The sequence below is a fragment of the Pagrus major genome, chromosome 10 (genome assembly GCF_040436345.1).
Source record: "Pagrus major chromosome 10, Pma_NU_1.0".
In the NCBI taxonomy this organism is placed as follows: Eukaryota; Metazoa; Chordata; class Actinopteri; order Spariformes; family Sparidae; genus Pagrus; species Pagrus major.
Genome location: NC_133224.1, coordinates 21,022,348 through 21,040,940, shown reverse-complemented (window position 1 = coordinate 21,040,940; position 18,593 = coordinate 21,022,348). Strand labels below are relative to the sequence as shown.

Genomic DNA, 18,593 nt, shown 5'->3' with positions numbered 1-18,593 from the left:
GAACAGATACAGTATGAACTCCAGCCTGTGATACCCAGCTGCTCTCCCTTCATTATGCTGTGTGTTGGAAATGTGTATTATTAGAATCATTGGATTATTTAAAGATGGGCTTAGCGCGCCACTTAATCTTTTGCCATGACTTAGCCTTCCCTCACTTCCTTTGTTAAAGAGAGAATGGGTCTTTTCTTTCTGAAATCCACTGCCATCGAAACACAATGCAAAGGTCTTCAGATACAGTAGCTGTCACTTTGATTGTCAGTCAGTAATGAGCTTCGCTTCAATCATTGATATTTTATAGGTGATAGCCATCTCAATTCGTGTAGGATCATAACCATCATTATAATTATACTTGTTTTATGCTCAGAATTTCATTGTGTTTTATAACCTAGAAGATAGACAGAAAAGATGATAGTCAATTACTATCTATTAGAAGCCTGCCAGTAACCACAAACCTCCATCAACTGTGAGTCTAAGGATATCATTCTTGTAATTATAGGTGAAAGAGATTTTGACCCTCAAGCTCCCGTAGGATTTGGAATTCAGTTGGTATAGCGAGTTTGCTGTTTTGTAGTACCGTCCGATAGTTTAGTGGGAATTATCAAAAGCTATGTATCAGAGCAAGCATTATATACCATCATGCATTGTGCTGGAGGGGGAAAAAAAGACTCATGGTGTCTAAAGGTGTTTTTTCATTTGACATTTTCAATGAGCTCACGATATAGTCCTCTATATAGGACGTCCTAGGTAGTGACTGAGTGGTTGATTTGGGACACGACCTCTACCTTTAACGAAATTATCTATAAAAGATGAATGCAGTTCAAGGTTAATTTTTTTTGTACTTCCCACAGTTTTCATTAGCAAAGTGGCAGATGTCACATACATTGTCAAGTGCAGAAGGATTTCAATTCATTGACGAAGACTGTCAGATACAGTGAGTGTGTTTGAGCTGAATTAATGTTTTTTTTTTCTGTAGAACAAACTGTAGACACAACATTGACACGTATGGTTGTCGTAGCTAACGTACACATCCAGCAGACACAGAACAACATTAGCCTTCATCTTGTTTCTGTCCACCGAGCAAATATAAGTCCCATGCTGACTCTTTTTTTGCTCCGTTTTTGTTCTCCACCAACTCATCAGAGAAATATATGGCTCTTAAGTTGTTCATCAGTTTCTCGCTAAATTTGTCTGTCTGCTGTTTGATGCTGGGCAGGCACAGGAGCTAGTGTGATAAATCTGTGTGGGGTTGTCACTATGAGCGAAACCTTGAGAAAGAAATAGATACTGTCACTTTTCCAAAAAAAATATCATAGCCACAGAGCACAGACTTCCATCAACACTGCACACCAAAAACACCATAACTGTCATTTTAGGTGAGATTGAATTTTTCGACCCTGAAAACATTTGGAAGCTGCTCTCACCTTTTGTGATTCTAGTCGTGGAAATGCCAGATCTAAATAAAAATCTAAATATAACGAATTGTTACTTGGCTCCAGACCAATCAGTCCACCAAATGTCATGGATAATTGTTCTAAAATTGGTGCGATCTCCTGCTGACAGACACAACATCCTCAGCAGAGAGAAAACCTGTACAAAAATGTGCTTGTTTTTATTCCTACTTCTGTCATGTATCGTCTTGATTACCAGTAGCAGACTGTATATACAGCTCTATTAAGGTTATATTCTAATACCCGGTCTCATTACCTATTTCTCGGTACCATCGGCGAGTGACAACTTCCAAGTATTTACTGCTCTAAATGAAAGCAGCAGGATGATTTGTCCTGTCCTTTCTCTGCAGGTAAATGGCTGTTAACTCAAAAATCTGAAGATGGTTGATGAGAGGGTTATCAATCACATGTGATAACATCCCTCAGGCTGTATATTAGCAGGATAATGGTTAATGTGTCGTATATGTTTCCCAGACATGGTGTTTGTCATGTCGTGGACGTGCTATCAGGAGGATCAGGAGGATTAGATTATTTAGAGATGCACCTAAACCCCTTAAGGTGATATTTATACTGCCCTGACTTCGCTGCATGGTGCTTCACTTTTGATAGCTGCTGTGGCTGCCTTCGACTATTTATAACAGTCTTTTTTTTTACTTGCTTTCCTTCTTTATCTACCTCGATCATCCCTTCTGTCTCCTTCTCCCCTTTCCCCTCCCTCCCCGTCCTCTCTTCCTTTCTGCGTCACCGTATCTGTGCATTGAGCATGAGTGTGTGTGCCTAATGACAGAGATGCAGAGGCGGCTTGCATGGAAACTAAAACAGAAGCTGTCCTCCTTCTCATTCTGCCTCTCTCTGTCACACACACACAGACACACACACACACACAGCCCCAAACAGAATAACTGTTATTTAAAGACCAGAGCTGTACTTGCTCATTTGTGGGGGGAAAAAAAGAAGAAGAAGAAGATGAAGAAGAAGCCTTGGAGAGATTGATGGGTGGAGTAGACGAAGGGAAAGATGGAGGGAGTGAAGAGAGGGGAGGTGGAGAAGGGAGGTACCTAGTGATGGAAAGATGAGAAAGAAGCAGGGGGCGGACGAAAGGGGATGATGTCATCTTTTAACCCTCTCCCGCTCCCCTCTCTCCTCCCTCCTGTTTCCTCCCCAGACTCTTCCTCCTCTCCTCTCCTCTCCTCTCCTCTCCTCTCCTCTCCTCTCCTCTCCTCTCCTCTCCTCTCCTCTCCTCTCCTCCCCGTGTCTCTCTCTCCAGCAGGACTATATTTAGATTTGTGCAGCTGTGTGTGTGTGTGTGTGTTTGTGTTTTGATGTCGTTGCAGGCTGGTTGGCACTGCTCAGTCTTATACGTTACTGCTCATTTTACCAAATGCATCCACCCCTCTCCCTCCTCTCACTGCCAACATCTTCTCTACGTCACATGCTGTCTTTTCTCTCTCGGTGTGTGTCAGATCTTTTTTTTTTTATCAGCCTCTTCCTCCTAGGCGTACTTATTCCCTGTTTTCTCATATTGATCATCAATAAATTAATGCTACTAACGTATATCGTCTGTGTCGCCAAATCCTGATCAGTCCTTTCACTTTATTCCATTATTATTCCATATATACACCGCCCTGCTGCAAAGACTCGCTTGTGCACCAAATGTGTTTCAATAGTCCCCAACAGAAGCACTATTTCCTCATGTTTCCAAAAAAACTACAGTGCCCAGCTGTTTTAGGTAATGACTTGCACTAAAAAAAAAACCTCCTGTCTCTTTAAGGCCCGCCCTCCCGACAAACCCAGTCTCCACTGATTGGTCAGCTCGCGCCCGACCCAGCACAGCTAACAACAACAGATCAGCTGTGCTAAATGAATTACGTACCAAACTTATGCAAATGTGTGACTCTGTGATGTAGTGTGATGTCACAAAGTCACAGAATTAAAGGTGAGACTGCTGACGAGGCGTTTCAGGAGCAGTGATTTCAGTGGGAGACAGGAGCTTCTGTTGGTGCACTTGAACTATCCAGTATGGTTCATCTTGTGTACTGGATAATGTCCCATGCGCATAAAGACAAATCCAGTAACTCTTGCTCTTGCCTGTAAGCGGTACAAACATTTTTCTTTAACACAACAACTAATATAAAAGGAAGCTGAAGAGGCAGAGCCAGCCCATTTTTGTTATTTTGGTTTCATTTTCATGATACAGGCGTCTTAGTCTAGTAGCTACTGAGCAGATGTCTCCCTCCCTTGGGTTTCTGCTGAGGAATTTTAATCACCTTTGAATATTTATGACACATCGAATCAAGTTATTTGATATTTTAAAAGATGAGTAGGCTGCTAACCTGATCCAGCTCATGCTAGTTAAGAGAATTTTTAATTAGATTCGACCAAATGTCTGGCATTTTAATATCCCCTCATTTGTGAGTATTATTATTTATTTGATATCATACAGCACCTCTCAGTATCTGCAGTATTTAAACTGATCCAGGTTTTCTAGACTGTATGGAATGTGACCTGTCTCTACCTGTCTACTTTTTTTTTTACTTGTCACAGTATGAAATATTTGGATTGGACTTTCTGCTATTGTGGAAACTTTCTCCACAATAGCAGAACTTTTTTTTTCTCTTTCAACCACCTACAGCTTCTATTGCAGCCTCTCCATGTGTGGAATAGGGAAATCTCTCATTGAGTTTCCTCACCAGAGGTTTCTCACATTACTTTTCCTCCTGCAGCAAAGCATCTTTTACTCTTCTATGACAGCTACAAGGCAGCGGTGTTGATGTGCACATTTAAAACCCCATTATACATTGTAGTTATGTGATGTTTTGCTTTAAATGTAAGTTGACATGCATGATTTTGCTGACAGATCAGAAGTCTTTCGTTTTTGGCCTTCATCAGTGGTTTCTGCTGTAAAACTGTTTCTTAAAGGCTCAGTTATTTTAAAGGATCAGTAATTTTATTTTAGCCTCTTGGGGGCAGTGCTACAAGCTTGGATCCAGTGTTGATATGGAAATATTTATTAGCGTAGTTTTAAAAAGAAAAATAAGTAGAACTGTAAGTTCCTTAGATAATGAATGAAGGGGTGTTAAATTAGAGAATTAATAGCAATACAAAGCTGGAAGCATTTTGTATTAGTACTCATAGCTAACTGTTTATAAAAAAAATGAATTAAGAGTGTAATTGCTTAAGCTGCATTGTGTTTTCAAGGCTTGCTGTTCTTACTGTTTGTTTTCCATGCTTTTATAATTGGTAATACAACTTTGGTAATGGTGTGCCGTGTTAACGATATGGGTTTTTAACCTCGAGGGACTTTCCTGATGAAATAAACATAGATGTTAAAATGTAATGTTGCATTTTGGATTTTATAACCGCAGCAAGGCTTGTTGGTTACGAGAACCAATTTAGATTGTCAGAAACGTGAAAATTGCTCAGTCATAAATGCCTCACCGCCTGTGATTAAGATCTTAGTTAAAATTATAATCACTTCACTGACATGATATTAAAAGCCGCTTTGAATGAATGAGTCTAGAGCGACCTGTGTTGACTGAATAATAGCACAGTCGAAGGAAAGATAAAATTCACTCGCCTCACTGCCTTGTTGTACACTGAGTTTGTGTTTCTTTCTTCCAGTTGTGAGCATTTTCTACCCTGTAAGATGACTAGTGGCAACACTGACAACCAATAAACAGCTTTAGCCCATTTGATTTGCCTTTGAATATGTACCGTGACTCTGTCTGTGCCTGTCATCTCCCTACACTTCCTGTCTTTTTTTTTTGCCCTTTCATTTTCTTTTCATCCGCTCTCTCTCTCTCTCCCACACTTGCTCTCACATGACCCACTAAGTCTCTTCATTCCCTTCATCTTCCCTCTGTTTTTCTCACCTCCTATCTCACTCGCTGTCTTCCAAACACACATAACATGCCTTTTTCCTTCCCATCGTCTTTTCGCCTCGCTCTGTTCTTTTTTTTTCTCGGTCCCAGCACAGCACATCTTCATACAATTACTCTCCATTAAAAATGGATTAGATTTCACCTTCACAGTCTGTCTAAAGAGGAAGAACAAGAGGTAGGGATAACAAAAAAAGAGAAAAGGAACGAAGGAGGAAGAGATAGAAAGGAAATCAAGGGAAAGGAAAATATATTGGTCGAGAAAGAAAGGAAAGGAGGAAATGGTGATAAAGGGTTAGGAAGATGAAAAGAATCAAGCTGCGGTTATCTCAGACCAGCCAAGAACCTCAAATACAGAAGTGATTTGCAGTTGCCTTGCAGATTTAGACTTGCATTATTTCTCAAAGTGAAGTGAGAAGAAATAGTTCCCCCTCTCAAACTTTTCACACTTTTCGTTTTTTCTGTCACAGATAGTCAGAAAACTGTGTGAACTCGACTGTCACACGTTTGTCCAGTCACTGAGATATGGCTGCCGTTCAAGAACAAACTGACTGCTCAGTACAGCTCAGCGGACAGACTCACAGATGTCAACACCAGATGTAAAACGGGCAAAAGGGAGAGTTGCGGAAAAGTCAGAGAAAGTTGATGCAGGTCACGTCATCAACGTTCAACGGACTGAAAAACAGGAAGAAGAACAGTTCTGGTATTCTGAGGCTTTATGCACAAACAACACACAGTCGTCGACATATAACAAGGAAACGTTCTGAGACTTTTGCCTGAATAGAAATGTAATATTAGGATTTCAATTTAAACTAAATATACATAATATCCTTAAAATTAGGAATCACAATCTTGCATTTAAGTTTTGTAGCAGGAACTTAGACTTTAGACTTTGAATAAATACTCTGGTGAATAATGACACTTAACATCTTAAGTATAGAAAGCACAGTTGATCATAATTGCTAGAATAAAAGGCCTCTTTCATTGTCTTGTGCCTTGACACATCAAGCAAAGGGCAGTCCTCCTATTGTTGTGCAGCTCCATGCCAAATGAAGCAGATGGTCCTGGTGTGCCCACAAGAGGTGAGGGGGTTCTGGGGGTTGGAAGCGCTCCAGTCAGCCCCCCTTAACCCTCCTGTGTTTCCCACCTGGGGGTTAAGAAGGGTTAAATCTAATCTGCTCCTGCTGTGTGTGTGTGTGTGTGTGTGTGTGTGAGCCTTGGATCATCCTCTTTCCAACTGCACAGTTACTGTAGTCTAGACTGCTTCCCAGCCATTGGTGAAGCTGTATTGTTCTCTTCTGACAGAGGGGAGATTATTTGTTCAACTTTAAGTAACCGGTAAATGTGGTACGCCTACATAAGGGGCCAGGCTGAGACCACTATTCTCTTTGGGGCGGCACAGAAGTCGGTGTCTTGTTCATTTTTTTTTCTTTCAGCGTGGCATGGCTCCCTAAGCTTACTAGTCTCTATTTTTGTTCACCCACTCTTTTATTTATTCACTCAGGCACCAGTGACGACTAAATAAACACCAAGCTTACAAGTATACTATTAGGAATTGTGTATAATGGGCTGCCTCTTTTTAGCCACACTGTTAGCGTGGGGTCTAGGGATGGAGATATCAGACTGTCGGTCGGTCTACCACTTTGTACCAGACTGAAATATCTCAACAACTATTGGGTGAATTGCCATAAAATCTCATATTGACATTTCTTGTTTCCAGAGGATGAATCCCATGAGCTTCAGTTGAACTTTGCATTTATTGGTAATTAGCAAAGTTCACATGCAGGCACGCTAAACTAAGATGGGGACATTTTACCTGATAAACATTAACATTATTATTAAATTTCATGATCTTTACACGCACAAGAACATAGACAACAGGGGAAAAAAAAACAAAAAGCACAATAGGTCTACTTTTATGAAAATAAACTAGAAAACATGCATAAACCTTTGTAAAGAAGACCAGATTTTATCTGTGATATGCACAGTATTTTATTTACCCCCCCCAGGGAATCAATTTAAACTATGTCTACGGTAATCCACGGGTATCAGCCGTATTCTCTACATCTGTGAAAAGTGGTGTTTTTGGAGGTACAGGGTTTTAATCCGACGGCCGGCAGCAGGTTGTTTCATTGTGACGAACAGGTCTTGAGAACGAATCTGACAGGTAATAGGACTGAGATACAACACAGCCCTCTGGAGGGAGGTGTGTGTGGACGTGTGTGTGTGGGTGTGTGTACAAATGTGTTTGTAGAGTAATAGTCTGCTCTCTTTCCCTCATTACCTTTGAGAGAAGATGTAGCATGTTGAATACATCTCTGTATCCTCCAACTCTCCCACCTCGTCAGACGATTCACCACCGAACACAAAGCGCCTTTCAGAAAACGCCATCAGATTAGGCTGAGCTGCATCACCTTTTTTTTTGTCCTTTAACCTCTGTGGCTAACATTTCTCCTCTCTCTCTCTTTCTTTCTCCCTACCTGTCAATGATGCAGACGCCCCGGTGGCAGAGTTACATGACCTGTTCTGTAAGAAGCTGCAGCAGTGCTGCGTGCTGTTTGATTTCCTCGACTGCGTTGCTGACCTGAAGGGGAAGGAGATCAAACGTGCAGCCCTCAACGAGCTGGTGGAGAGCGTGGCCACAAGCAGAGGAGTCCTCATAGAGCCTCTGTACCCAGAGGCTATAAAGATGGTAGGAGGGGAGGCGGAGAGGGGAGGTTAGGGGCTGGATGGATTGATGAAAGGAAAGAAATGAAAGACAGATATCAAAATGTCAGAAAATGTAACCTGGAAGCTCAAGAATATAGTCTCGGAAAGATGGTTGAAGGAGGAAAAAACAGAAGGTAGACATTGTGAAATCCAGCTGAGGACCTCTGGAGAGACTATGAACAAAAAGGTGGTGAGGAAGGAAGAGAGGGATGGATAGATGAGGCGAGGAAAGGAAAGGAAAGATATTTACAAAGGGTGCTAAGTAGCAATAGGCTGCACAGATGGCGAAGGAAGAGAGGGAGGAATAAGAAAGATAAAGTGGAGTGTAGTGGAAAATGTGTGGACACCATCGCAGAGCACCAGAGGTCCCAGAGGAGATGAAGAGGAGGAAAGGGAAGAGGGGATTGAGGACAGAAGGTAAAGCGAGGGGAGGATATAGCTTATGTTATGGAATCGCTATGCCCAGAGGAGGATGGGAAAATGCTGATAGGACAGAGGGACGGGATGAAAGGAAAGTGAGCGAAAGCTTTAATGTGTGGCCACCAAAAAAAGATAATAAGAGTCCACAGCAGTGCTCCGAGCTAAATGCTAACATCAGCATGCTAACATGCTCACGATGACAATACTAACATGCTGAATGTAAACAGATATAATGGTTACCATGTTCATCATCTTAATTCAGCGTATTAGCATGACATGACATGGCATGACAATTCAGCGTATTTCAAAATCTGAGTGAGGTTTACATGGTGATGTGAAAGGAAGAGATACAAATTTACCAACGCAAACAGGAGTACGGATAGGAGGATAGAATGGAAAAGAAAATAATGCTGAATAGGAGCGTTGGGATTTACCACAGTTGCTTTTTGCAATATAGTTTAAGCACTAAATGGCCAGTGGAGATGCATTTGCTGAATAAATCATGACATAGCGAGCAGTCAGGTTGCACGGCTTAATACCTGATTCTCAAACAGCAGAATTAAACATGTTGTCAAGTAAGTCAAGACCATAATTACCGTTATTTTCCCCTAATTATTGACAGTTGTCATCAGGTAAAGTAGAGCAATACTGCCAACTGTTTTACCTACTTTATAAGCTTGATTTAGTAACTTAGTTTTAGTTTTTATAACACCAGCTATTCATCCTGGATCTATCCGGAGAGCTAATTTTGTGTGTAGTGACACAAATCTGTGATGTGCATCATGTTGAAAAATTAGCACAATGAAGTCTAGAAATGAGTCAAAGGATGTTTTCGCTCTGTCATGACTATGACTGAACTGCACCAGGACAGTTACGAAACAAGATTTCAATCAGCCAAATTGAAACTATTACTGTACATCCCCCAGTTTTCTTTCAGTCCTGAAATAAAGCCCTGGATATCCACCACATTAACAGGAATGTACCGTATGTCATGTAGTTCTTTCTAATCTCTCTTTCTACCCGTCCACCTCCTTCCCTTTCCATTTCACTTCTCTCTGACCTGCTTTTCCCCTCATCTCTCTTTATCCCCTTCTTGTATCCACTTCCCTTTTTCATCTTTTCCACTTCCTATTTCCTTCCTCACGTTCCTCCTCCTATTCCCATTTCCCTTTTCCCCTCATCGTCCTTGTTTGCTGTTTTCCAGATCTCGGTAAATATCTTCAGGACTCTCCCACCCAGCGAGAATCCTGAGTTTGACCCTGAGGAAGACGAGCCGACACTCGAAGCCTCCTGGCCGCATCTGCAGGTACATCAAACATGCAAAAATGCATGTTGTGGTAAAATAATGACCATATTCTCAAGATTTACATAATTACATGCAGAGGGCAAAGGGAGGAAAGGGCAATTTTTTCAGCAAAATGTGTTGAATTTGTAATCTTTCTGCCAAAAAAAATGTTGTTTTGTGGTGCACATGCTTTGTTATTAAAGTAAAACACATACAGTGCCAGTAAGTACCATGAAAAATGAGCCTGACTATATATTATATACTGTGTTGGGGGGGAGCAATGCCATAATGCACACATCTCCCACCAGGTGTTGGTGTTAATGCAGCATTCAGCACTTATCTGCACATAAACATACTGTACCTGAGCCTGAAGTCTGTTAGATCGGTTAAATCCGCTGTTTAAAGCATAAAAATGTACGACCTGTCATGTACCTACCTGTACTTTTATCAGCCTGAATCACAAACTGTGAAGCCCTAACAAAGAAGGAAGTCACATCTCATAAATAAACTTGTGATGTTTGCCCAGATGACATTTGGGCGTGGTAATACAGTCACTTTTGCACCTTCAGGAAGAGATGAGTCAAAACGTAAGCGTGAAGTCCAAACTGGCTCATGAAACAACATCTTTTTCTCCCTTTCCTGCTCAGTTGGTATAAAGCGTTACTGTCTAAGCATACGAGCAAGTTTTCTGATGTCAACTTTTTGAGACTTCTGGGCTCAGACTTTTCCAACAACTCACCTCCTTCTGCCTTTTGATGAAATTATTATGCCAGCAACTTTAAAAGAAATAGTTTGCAATAGTACATCCTCTCCCTTCTTGCTGAGACTTAGATGAGAAGATTGATACCACTCTAATATGTGTCCAGGCAGTATTAATCCACAGCCTGCAGCCTGTTAGCTTCGTTTAGCATGAAGATGTATTTTCATGTGTTTAGTCCGTATCAACAACAAAACTGCATAAAAACAGCGCTCCTTTTTCTAAGCTTGGCTAACCACATCTTACTAGCTGGAGGCTACAACTCCAGTTTCACACTTGACACACAGAGATTGATTGTTGTGCTAAACCAGGATCATATATTCATGCTGTTGAATAGGAATGAAAAGGTAAAAAGGTAGCACACAAACAATTTATTCAAGAAACATGCCAACGTTTTGGTGTTTGTGCTACTTTACCAGTTGGGAGTGTACAAAACAAATGACAGAACTTGACTTGACAGTCTTGTTTGCTTTCTTTTCATCCTTGTGATGCTGTCTGGGTTGTGAACTAACAGTCTTTAGCTAAATAGCTCTAAATATATTAAATGACGTCTAATTACTTGCTGTTTGTGTCTCCGTTAGCTGGTGTACGAGTTCTTTCTGCGTTTCCTGGAGAGCCCGGACTTCCAGCCCTCCATGGCCAAACGCTACGTCGACCAGAAGTTTGTCCTGCAGGTAATTCTCTCTCTCTCCTCCGAAGATGCCTTTTGTTAAAATTCAAGGGATTTAGTTGAACTTCTCTGTTGTCCTGGACTCCATTTCTAAACAGACGTTAGCTACGGTTGCTCTCTGTTAGCGGAGCGTAGAGATGCACTGAGGCACTCGAGAGCGTGCATAAAGTCACATCTTTTGGACCGAGTTCTTCACAAAGAAATCCACAGTCCAGCAGCATTAAACAAATTATCCACAGGCTTGTATAGGCAACTGAGACAGATGGGGGAAGTCCCAATTTTTCACATCACGTCACAATCTGCTCACATATGGCCATAAAAAAGTGATTAATATGTGTAAATTGCTACAGATAGTTACACAGAGCCCCTTTAAGACGTTTAAGACAAATTTATGAAGCTCCTCTTTGAAACATCCTGCTTTATTTAGGAAATGAATGAGGAAAAAACAGACAAATACACCAGAACTTATTTTGGTAGGCTTTATTGTATGGTAAGGGATCAGGTGTAGGAGTGAAAATACAGTAGTTAGCATGAATGTAAGATTGGATTTGGGTGTAGGGTTGAGAAGGTTAACCTATGATTGCAGTAAGAAAAGGTCCTCACAGGAGCCACATTACAAGCATGCTCTACTTGTGTGTGTAATTATCATATGTGTGTGTAGCTCCTGGAGCTGTTCGACAGCGAGGACCCCAGGGAGAGGGAGTACCTAAAGACCATCCTGCACCGTGTCTATGGAAAACTACTGGGCCTCAGAGCCTACATCCGCAAACAGATCAACAACATCTTCCTCAGGTACAGGCTGCCTTTCACCAATCCAATGCACAGGGTTTGAAGGCACTATTTATAGCATTTCAACATCGATAAATCAAACATTAGCCAACAAAGACCATCAGCGGGGGGAACAGCTGTGTTTATGGCCTGTGCAGTGCATTTTGTTTTTTAGCTCGGTGCGTCACTGGAACAAATAAAGATGATTTTACAACACAAAACAGGAACATTTGTTTGCAACTTTAAACAAGAAGTCAGGAGGCATATTTATTGCTATCAAGAGCACTCACATATCATTTGGTTACCCTCTTGAAGTAAGACCAGATTGAAGAAAATTAAAGCTAAATCAGCTATTTCGTTTGAATTGGGGCAGCATGTCACCAGGGAAACCGCTAACTGCTGCCAACTGTAGCTGCTATGAGCTGGTTAGCTCAGTCCAGACTGGTTGCTTGGAGCGCCAGGGGAGCGTTGGTGTTTACACTGCTAGCATAAGAACTATGCTTTGCTATCTGGTTAGCATGATAACTTCAGTAGATATCCCTGCAACACAATACATAGACAACTTCAAAACTTAAAATTCTTACATATTGCACCTTTAACACATGAAACCAGGCACGAACAGCGTAAAGATTCTCTTTCATTAGCTGCATTTATATGAGTGTTAATACTGTATTTTTCTCCATATGTAACTGCCTCTGGTTTTGGCTTTCCTGCTACAAATTTGTTGATGCTTCTGTAGTTCTTTGGCTGACTCTGAGTTACCCCTGGCGGGCTGACATTAATAGTTTTCCCACATAGCTGCTTGTAATTACGGCCTGTGCGATATGATGTGAATAGGGCACGAACAACAACACAGAGGAGAGTGGGAGACAAGTGGCGGCGTTGTTTTGTATTGTGACAAGTGGCATCATGGTTTAAGAGACATTTCAAAATTTTGAGAAGCACAAAATGTTCCAGCTCTTAATTTTCTGACTCAGTCGCAGTGGTACTCTGCCACAAACAAACAGGCACAAGGTGTACACAAACATGACTGTGCGCATTTGCAGTCACAACACTCACTGAATCAGCCATCCTGCGTCTGTCCTCAGAGTTTGATAAATCATTGTGTAGTGACACAAATCTCCTCAAATGATTGGTTAAGCAGCTCTGACTAACAAGAGTTCACGTTTCATCTTTTCCCTTCACCAAGTGTGGCTGAATTGTTGTGTTTGCAATATTATTCAAGCACGGTAGAGCTGCAGTGCTGCAACACACTCCGTTTCCAGTGTTTTGACAGCTAAAAGATACAGTACGAGCATAAATCTGCTTAACTGGTGTTGTGCGCCATTTCTCTCTCGCATGATATCATCACAGAGTTGTATTTCAGACTTGGTACATCATGATATTGATCTATTCCCAGTTCCTGCCAGGGCGTTTGATGCATGGGTTTCTAGAATTGCAGTCGTTTTTTTTGTTACTTCTACTTGTGTTAAACTAGAAACTTGCTTAAATCATTACAAGTAATGTGTTGTATCTGATCTGCAGGTTCATATATGAAACTGAGCACTTCAACGGAGTCGCGGAGCTTCTGGAAATCCTCGGCAGGTTTGTACCAACAATCACGCAGAGACACTTAGCATACGCTGCTGTTCTGGAGGAAAGCACACTTTGTAGTACATCACGGCTGATGAATGCATTTGGAGAACACACACACACACACGTACACATGCACACACTTACATATACACATACTGTACTTGGCCAGCTGTTCCAATTTACAAGACAGCTGGTAACCCATCGAATTAAGCAACCAAGAAAATTTGCAACAAAGCGTAACCACTACTGCAACTGCTAAACACTAAAACCAATATGAATTTATTTTGCGTTTATCGCTCCGTCTTTCTTATCAGGCAAACACAACTGCTGGTAAAGCCCAGCGGAGTGAGAAATGAGTTATAAGGCAGAGGGAAAATTAGTTAAGGTGGGGGGGCGGCAGAAACAAGAGGAGGGAGGTAAAGACGTAAATGAGAAATGATTCAGAGGTTTGCGTAGTTTGTTGTTTTGTCTCTGAGGCCCAGTAAGTGAAATATGAGGAAGATGGAAATGAAGAGAGAGCAAGGAAGGAAGCCAAACTGATAAACAAACATGTCTTGCTCTCTGCTTGTGCTCGTACACAAATCAATGAGAAGAAGAACGGAAAGATGACAGAAATAGAGAGAGAAAAGGGAGAGGGAAAATGGAGGATAAGTACGAACAAGATATTATCTCATTTGTATTCCTCACTTCCTCTGTACAAAGAAGGAATATTTGGTAATAGTTCAACATTTTGGGGGATGCGTTTAGTTTCTTTGTGAGATAAAAAAAAAAAAATCAATATCAACCTCATCTCTGTGCATTACCGAGCTGCAGTCAGGGTGTGGCTAGCTTAGCTTCGCATAGAGACTGGAGGAAGGGTATACTTAACAACACCCTTAAACCTGTCTAGTTTTCACACGTCATGCTTCTCTATCTTATTTGATTAAACCATTCATGAGAAGGCTGACAAGCTAGGCTGGGTTGTGAGCTTGGATTATTCGCATCAAGTATTAGCATTGTTAGCTAGCTGCTGTGGCCTGTTTTATTTGTCTTTTTCTGAAGAACATTTGATAAATTAACCTGCTACATTGTGCAGCTAATACTGGCGCTTCACCTTGAGGCTGAGTAATAATTCAAGCTCACAACACAGCATAGCTACAGTAGTTAGCTGGCTAAGTAGCTTGTAGCAGCCTTCAGAAACTTTCTATTGACTATATTATACACAAAGAAGTGGATAAGACTTGAAAAGAAGGCTGGATTTAAATAGACAGACTGCAGTAGCTCGGATTATTAGCCAACTCAGCATTGAAGTGAAGAGCAAGTCTCAACAGTGTTAGCCAGCTCTCGTTAGCTAGCGTTGCCGCTAAGTCTTCTGCTAATCTCAGAGTTATGTGTCTTTCTCTGAGTAACATTTTAAAAACCCAAAACACTGCTGAGGTAACTAACCAACAAGCCTCTGCTGTTCACTTTGACGCTGAGTGATAGTCCAAGCTAATGCTTCATGACAACCTAGCTGGTTAGCTGTTAGCCGTTGTCATGCTATCCTACTTAATTAGGGCAAGTAAATGTGTTTCCCATTTAAGAAGCAGGCTAGACACTCTACAGAGCTCTGTCACTTTGTACTGTCTGAGAGAGAAGCTAACGAGGACATTTTACATTAACGTAGCCTGTTTCTGTTAGATAAACAGATATAATAGTGTTGACAGACTGAGACATAACTGGAGATGGAAGGAGAAAGGGGATAAACAAGAGAAGATGGAAGATGAGAACTCACAACAAACAAATCAGTATTAGAGTCAATAAATATTTATTTTCCTCAAAGGCACTCTGGTGGCTGGATTCCAGCTCGTGCCCTCCGTCTTTGTCTTGCGTTATTCGACACAAATAAGACAGAGGTGCCTTTAAATAATCTTTATTGATGTTAAACATAGAAGAAAGTAAAAAGACTTCAAAAGAGGGGCTGGATTCAAAGAGATTTAGAGAGGCTGGGGTGTTTTGTCACAATGTTGGTTAAGTGCTAGAAGATTTTTTTCCCAACATGAAGGATAAAGAGGCTCACACACTATCCGAAACCTTTCCTCTCACCCATAACCACTATTTCACCTGAAATCAAAAGTGAATGATGACTTTTGAGGCGTGGGAACTGTGGGTTAGTGTAGAGAAAAAGCGAGAAGAAGATACAGCAGAGGATGAAACCAAGGTGAGAAGAAAGGGGGGATGAATGGAGATGGAGGGAGGATGAGCGAGTGAACGGTGAGTCAGAAGTGGAGGAAGGAGGAGGGAGAGCAGGAGAGGAGAGAGAGGTTTGTATTCTTGTTGGTGGTAACAGAGGTATTTATAGCTCCGCCCACACATAGAGACGGATAGAGAGAGATGGGCGAGGGAGGATGCATTGTACAGAAAGACAGAGAGAGAGAGAGAGAGAGAGAGGGGAAGAAGACGGAGAGGTGAGAAGGAAGAAGAGAGAAAGATTAGAGGAACAGCAGGAGGGAGACATCACTGAAGGAATGTTCTTTTTAGACAAAGATGCTATTAGAAAATGAAGGCAGGCAGACAGACAGACAGACAGACAGGCAGGCAGGTAGACTGACTGACTGCCACAGAGACAAACAGATAAATAGCTCATGCGAGCTGACAAACAGCTCAGAGCGCTTCTAAATAAGTGTTTCCAAGTTTAGTTCCCACTCCTCCTCTGCTCGTGCTCTTCCCTCCGTAGGCTGAACTACCTCTGTCAGTCAGTGTAACAGTGAGCGGAGCAGAACCACGCACTCGTCCAGTCACTCGGAAATGGACGCAGCACAAGAATAGACTGCGACTTGCACAGACGGATGAGCACGCTAACACAGACGTCGAATGGTAGATGTTAAGAGAGCGATATGTGACGTGTTTATTGTTTCAGTGCCGTGACCTGTGAGAGTACAGAGCGATGGTACGTCCTCACAGGATGATGGTTTATTCTGCTACTGTGGATCACCTGTAACATCTAATCTAGTGCTGAAGCAGCGGGGCAAATACATTTATAGATCCTGAAGATGTCAACAATCTACTTTTCAGGCAAATTGTAGAGGTCGCAGCCTTTAATTTCCCCCCACTTTCATTGACAAACGTAGCATAAACTCATTGACGAGCGTATCTGCGTGTACGAGAACAAACCAAGTGAGCGATGTAGCGAGATATATGGCTATGGTGATTGGACAAATGACTTCATGTGGCTCTTCCGTGGGTGACGTTTTGTAAATAATGCAATGTCTGTAATGCAAGGTTGTGTTTTAATGGTGGAAATGGAGAAATTCATAAGCTATTTCTATTTAAGTGTATCTCTAACTGTCTTCTTCTCTTCTCCAGCATCATAAATGGCTTCGCCCTGCCCCTGAAGGCTGAACACAAGCAGTTCCTGGTTCGGGTTCTCATCCCGCTACACACGGCAAAGTCCCTTTCTATCTTCCACGCACAGGTCAGTGACTGTTGAGCAATGTTTAAATTGTTTGTATAATAGACTGCTAAGCTATCGTTTGCCTTTGATTACTTTGGCAATCTTTATGTAACACCACAGACGTGCAGCAGCAGGGGACAGGTGTTTATTTGATTGTCTGTTGTACCTCACGCCAACACTGAAGCTGTTTCTTGAAATTTAGTGGCAATGTTTTAGACATCATTTTCAGAATTTTCATGCAGATATCAAACACAAAACACTGCATGTTTTCCATCCTGTAAAATCCACTGAAACTTAGATCTTGCTAAGCAAAGACTATTAACTGAAACCCCAAAACTTCTTTTCTCCTGACCGAGGTTATACTTGCTGTTATTATCAGTCAGGCAAACGTTTGATTGGTTTCTTGAGTTTTATGCGACAGTGAGCAGTGTGTACATAGATTTGACTTGAATGTATTCACATATAAGAACAAAACCCATGAAGAAGAGAGTCAGGTCTTTCTCTCACCTCAAAAAAACAACACATTAATTCTCTCAAGACTCCTGCAGTGTGTCAAATACTCCACTAGGAGGCTCAGTTGAGTCACAGATGATACTGCAGAGAGACGCTCTCACCTTTGAATCACACAGAGTGTGTGTGTGTGTGTGTGTGTGTGTGTGTGTGTGTGCGTGTGTGTGTGTGTGAGCCTCTGGTGTCTTTGGTCTGTCTCTGAGTGTGCGTGTGTTTGGGTTATCATAATATTTGATGACACAGATGGCAGCCGGTCTACTGTGTGTTTGTATCTGTGCTTTTTATTTGTGTCTCACATTATTTGATTATGCAGAAGGTACAGTTTGTTCTCCACAAAGTGGTCTGAGATGTGTGTGTGTGTGTGTGTTTGTGTGTGTGTGTTCTGGGTATGAGCATCAGCGTGCCCTACATTTCTCCTCCCCGACTCTTTCCCCCCGTTGGTTCACACACATACATAATTCACACACTCGAACACACACTCGGTTTGACAGGGTCACGGGGGACACAGTGCTAGTGGACAGCAGTTTTGTGCTCAGTAGGTGTGGCTGTGAAGGAGTGACCCAGTTCTGGATCTAAATACCCAAATATAATATCGAACCAGCACCTTTTACTCATCTTCAAGGTTTCTCAACGCTGTGAAATACATTTGAATCATCCTTCCTGTCGCCTGTAAAGGGATTTCTCATATTACATTCATGTCTCTGAGTTGTAATAACAGCTGTTAGAGCTATATTGTGTAGTGATGTAATGTAATGGTTACACATCATGGGCCCAAATGCATAAAAAGCTAATGCAGTGTTTATATATTTTAAGCTCAAAACAGACTCTCTTGTTTTATGAACTGAAAGTTTGATCTTATTTTCTGCTGCGATGCAGTTTTTGTTCAGACTGACACTCGTAATGTGATTTGTGCAGTATTTGTGTGGGCAAACACTAAAAATAGCTCCTAATATCACTTCAGTTCCAGCAGGCACACTGGTAGTTAATGGTGTTAGCTGCTGCCTAGTCCCATCTGAGATATGAACGTGCTACTGCGTGACTGCTGAGGTCACAGGACAACTCGTTGCTTTGAGTTTTGGGAGTCTAAGTCACTGACCCATGAAAGACAGACAGCTCGTGCTAGCTGGACCCCCCCCCCCCCCCCCCCCATTTGCAAAATGT

The 18,593-nt window shown here is 41.7% G+C and overlaps 1 protein-coding gene across 1 annotated transcript in view; it reads left to right on the top strand.

The window, feature by feature from the left end:
- Positions 1 to 18,593, top strand: part of ppp2r5b (protein phosphatase 2, regulatory subunit B', beta) — a 42,290-nt gene that overhangs the window by 13,387 nt on the left and 10,310 nt on the right. Inside the window, exons 2-7 of the mRNA XM_073474546.1 lie at positions 7,822 to 8,018; positions 9,660 to 9,761; positions 11,079 to 11,171; positions 11,829 to 11,959; positions 13,460 to 13,519; positions 16,835 to 16,943. Of these exons, the coding sequence (XP_073330647.1) occupies positions 7,822 to 8,018; positions 9,660 to 9,761; positions 11,079 to 11,171; positions 11,829 to 11,959; positions 13,460 to 13,519; positions 16,835 to 16,943 (692 nt within the window). The remainder of the gene's footprint in view (positions 1 to 7,821; positions 8,019 to 9,659; positions 9,762 to 11,078; positions 11,172 to 11,828; positions 11,960 to 13,459; positions 13,520 to 16,834; positions 16,944 to 18,593) is intronic.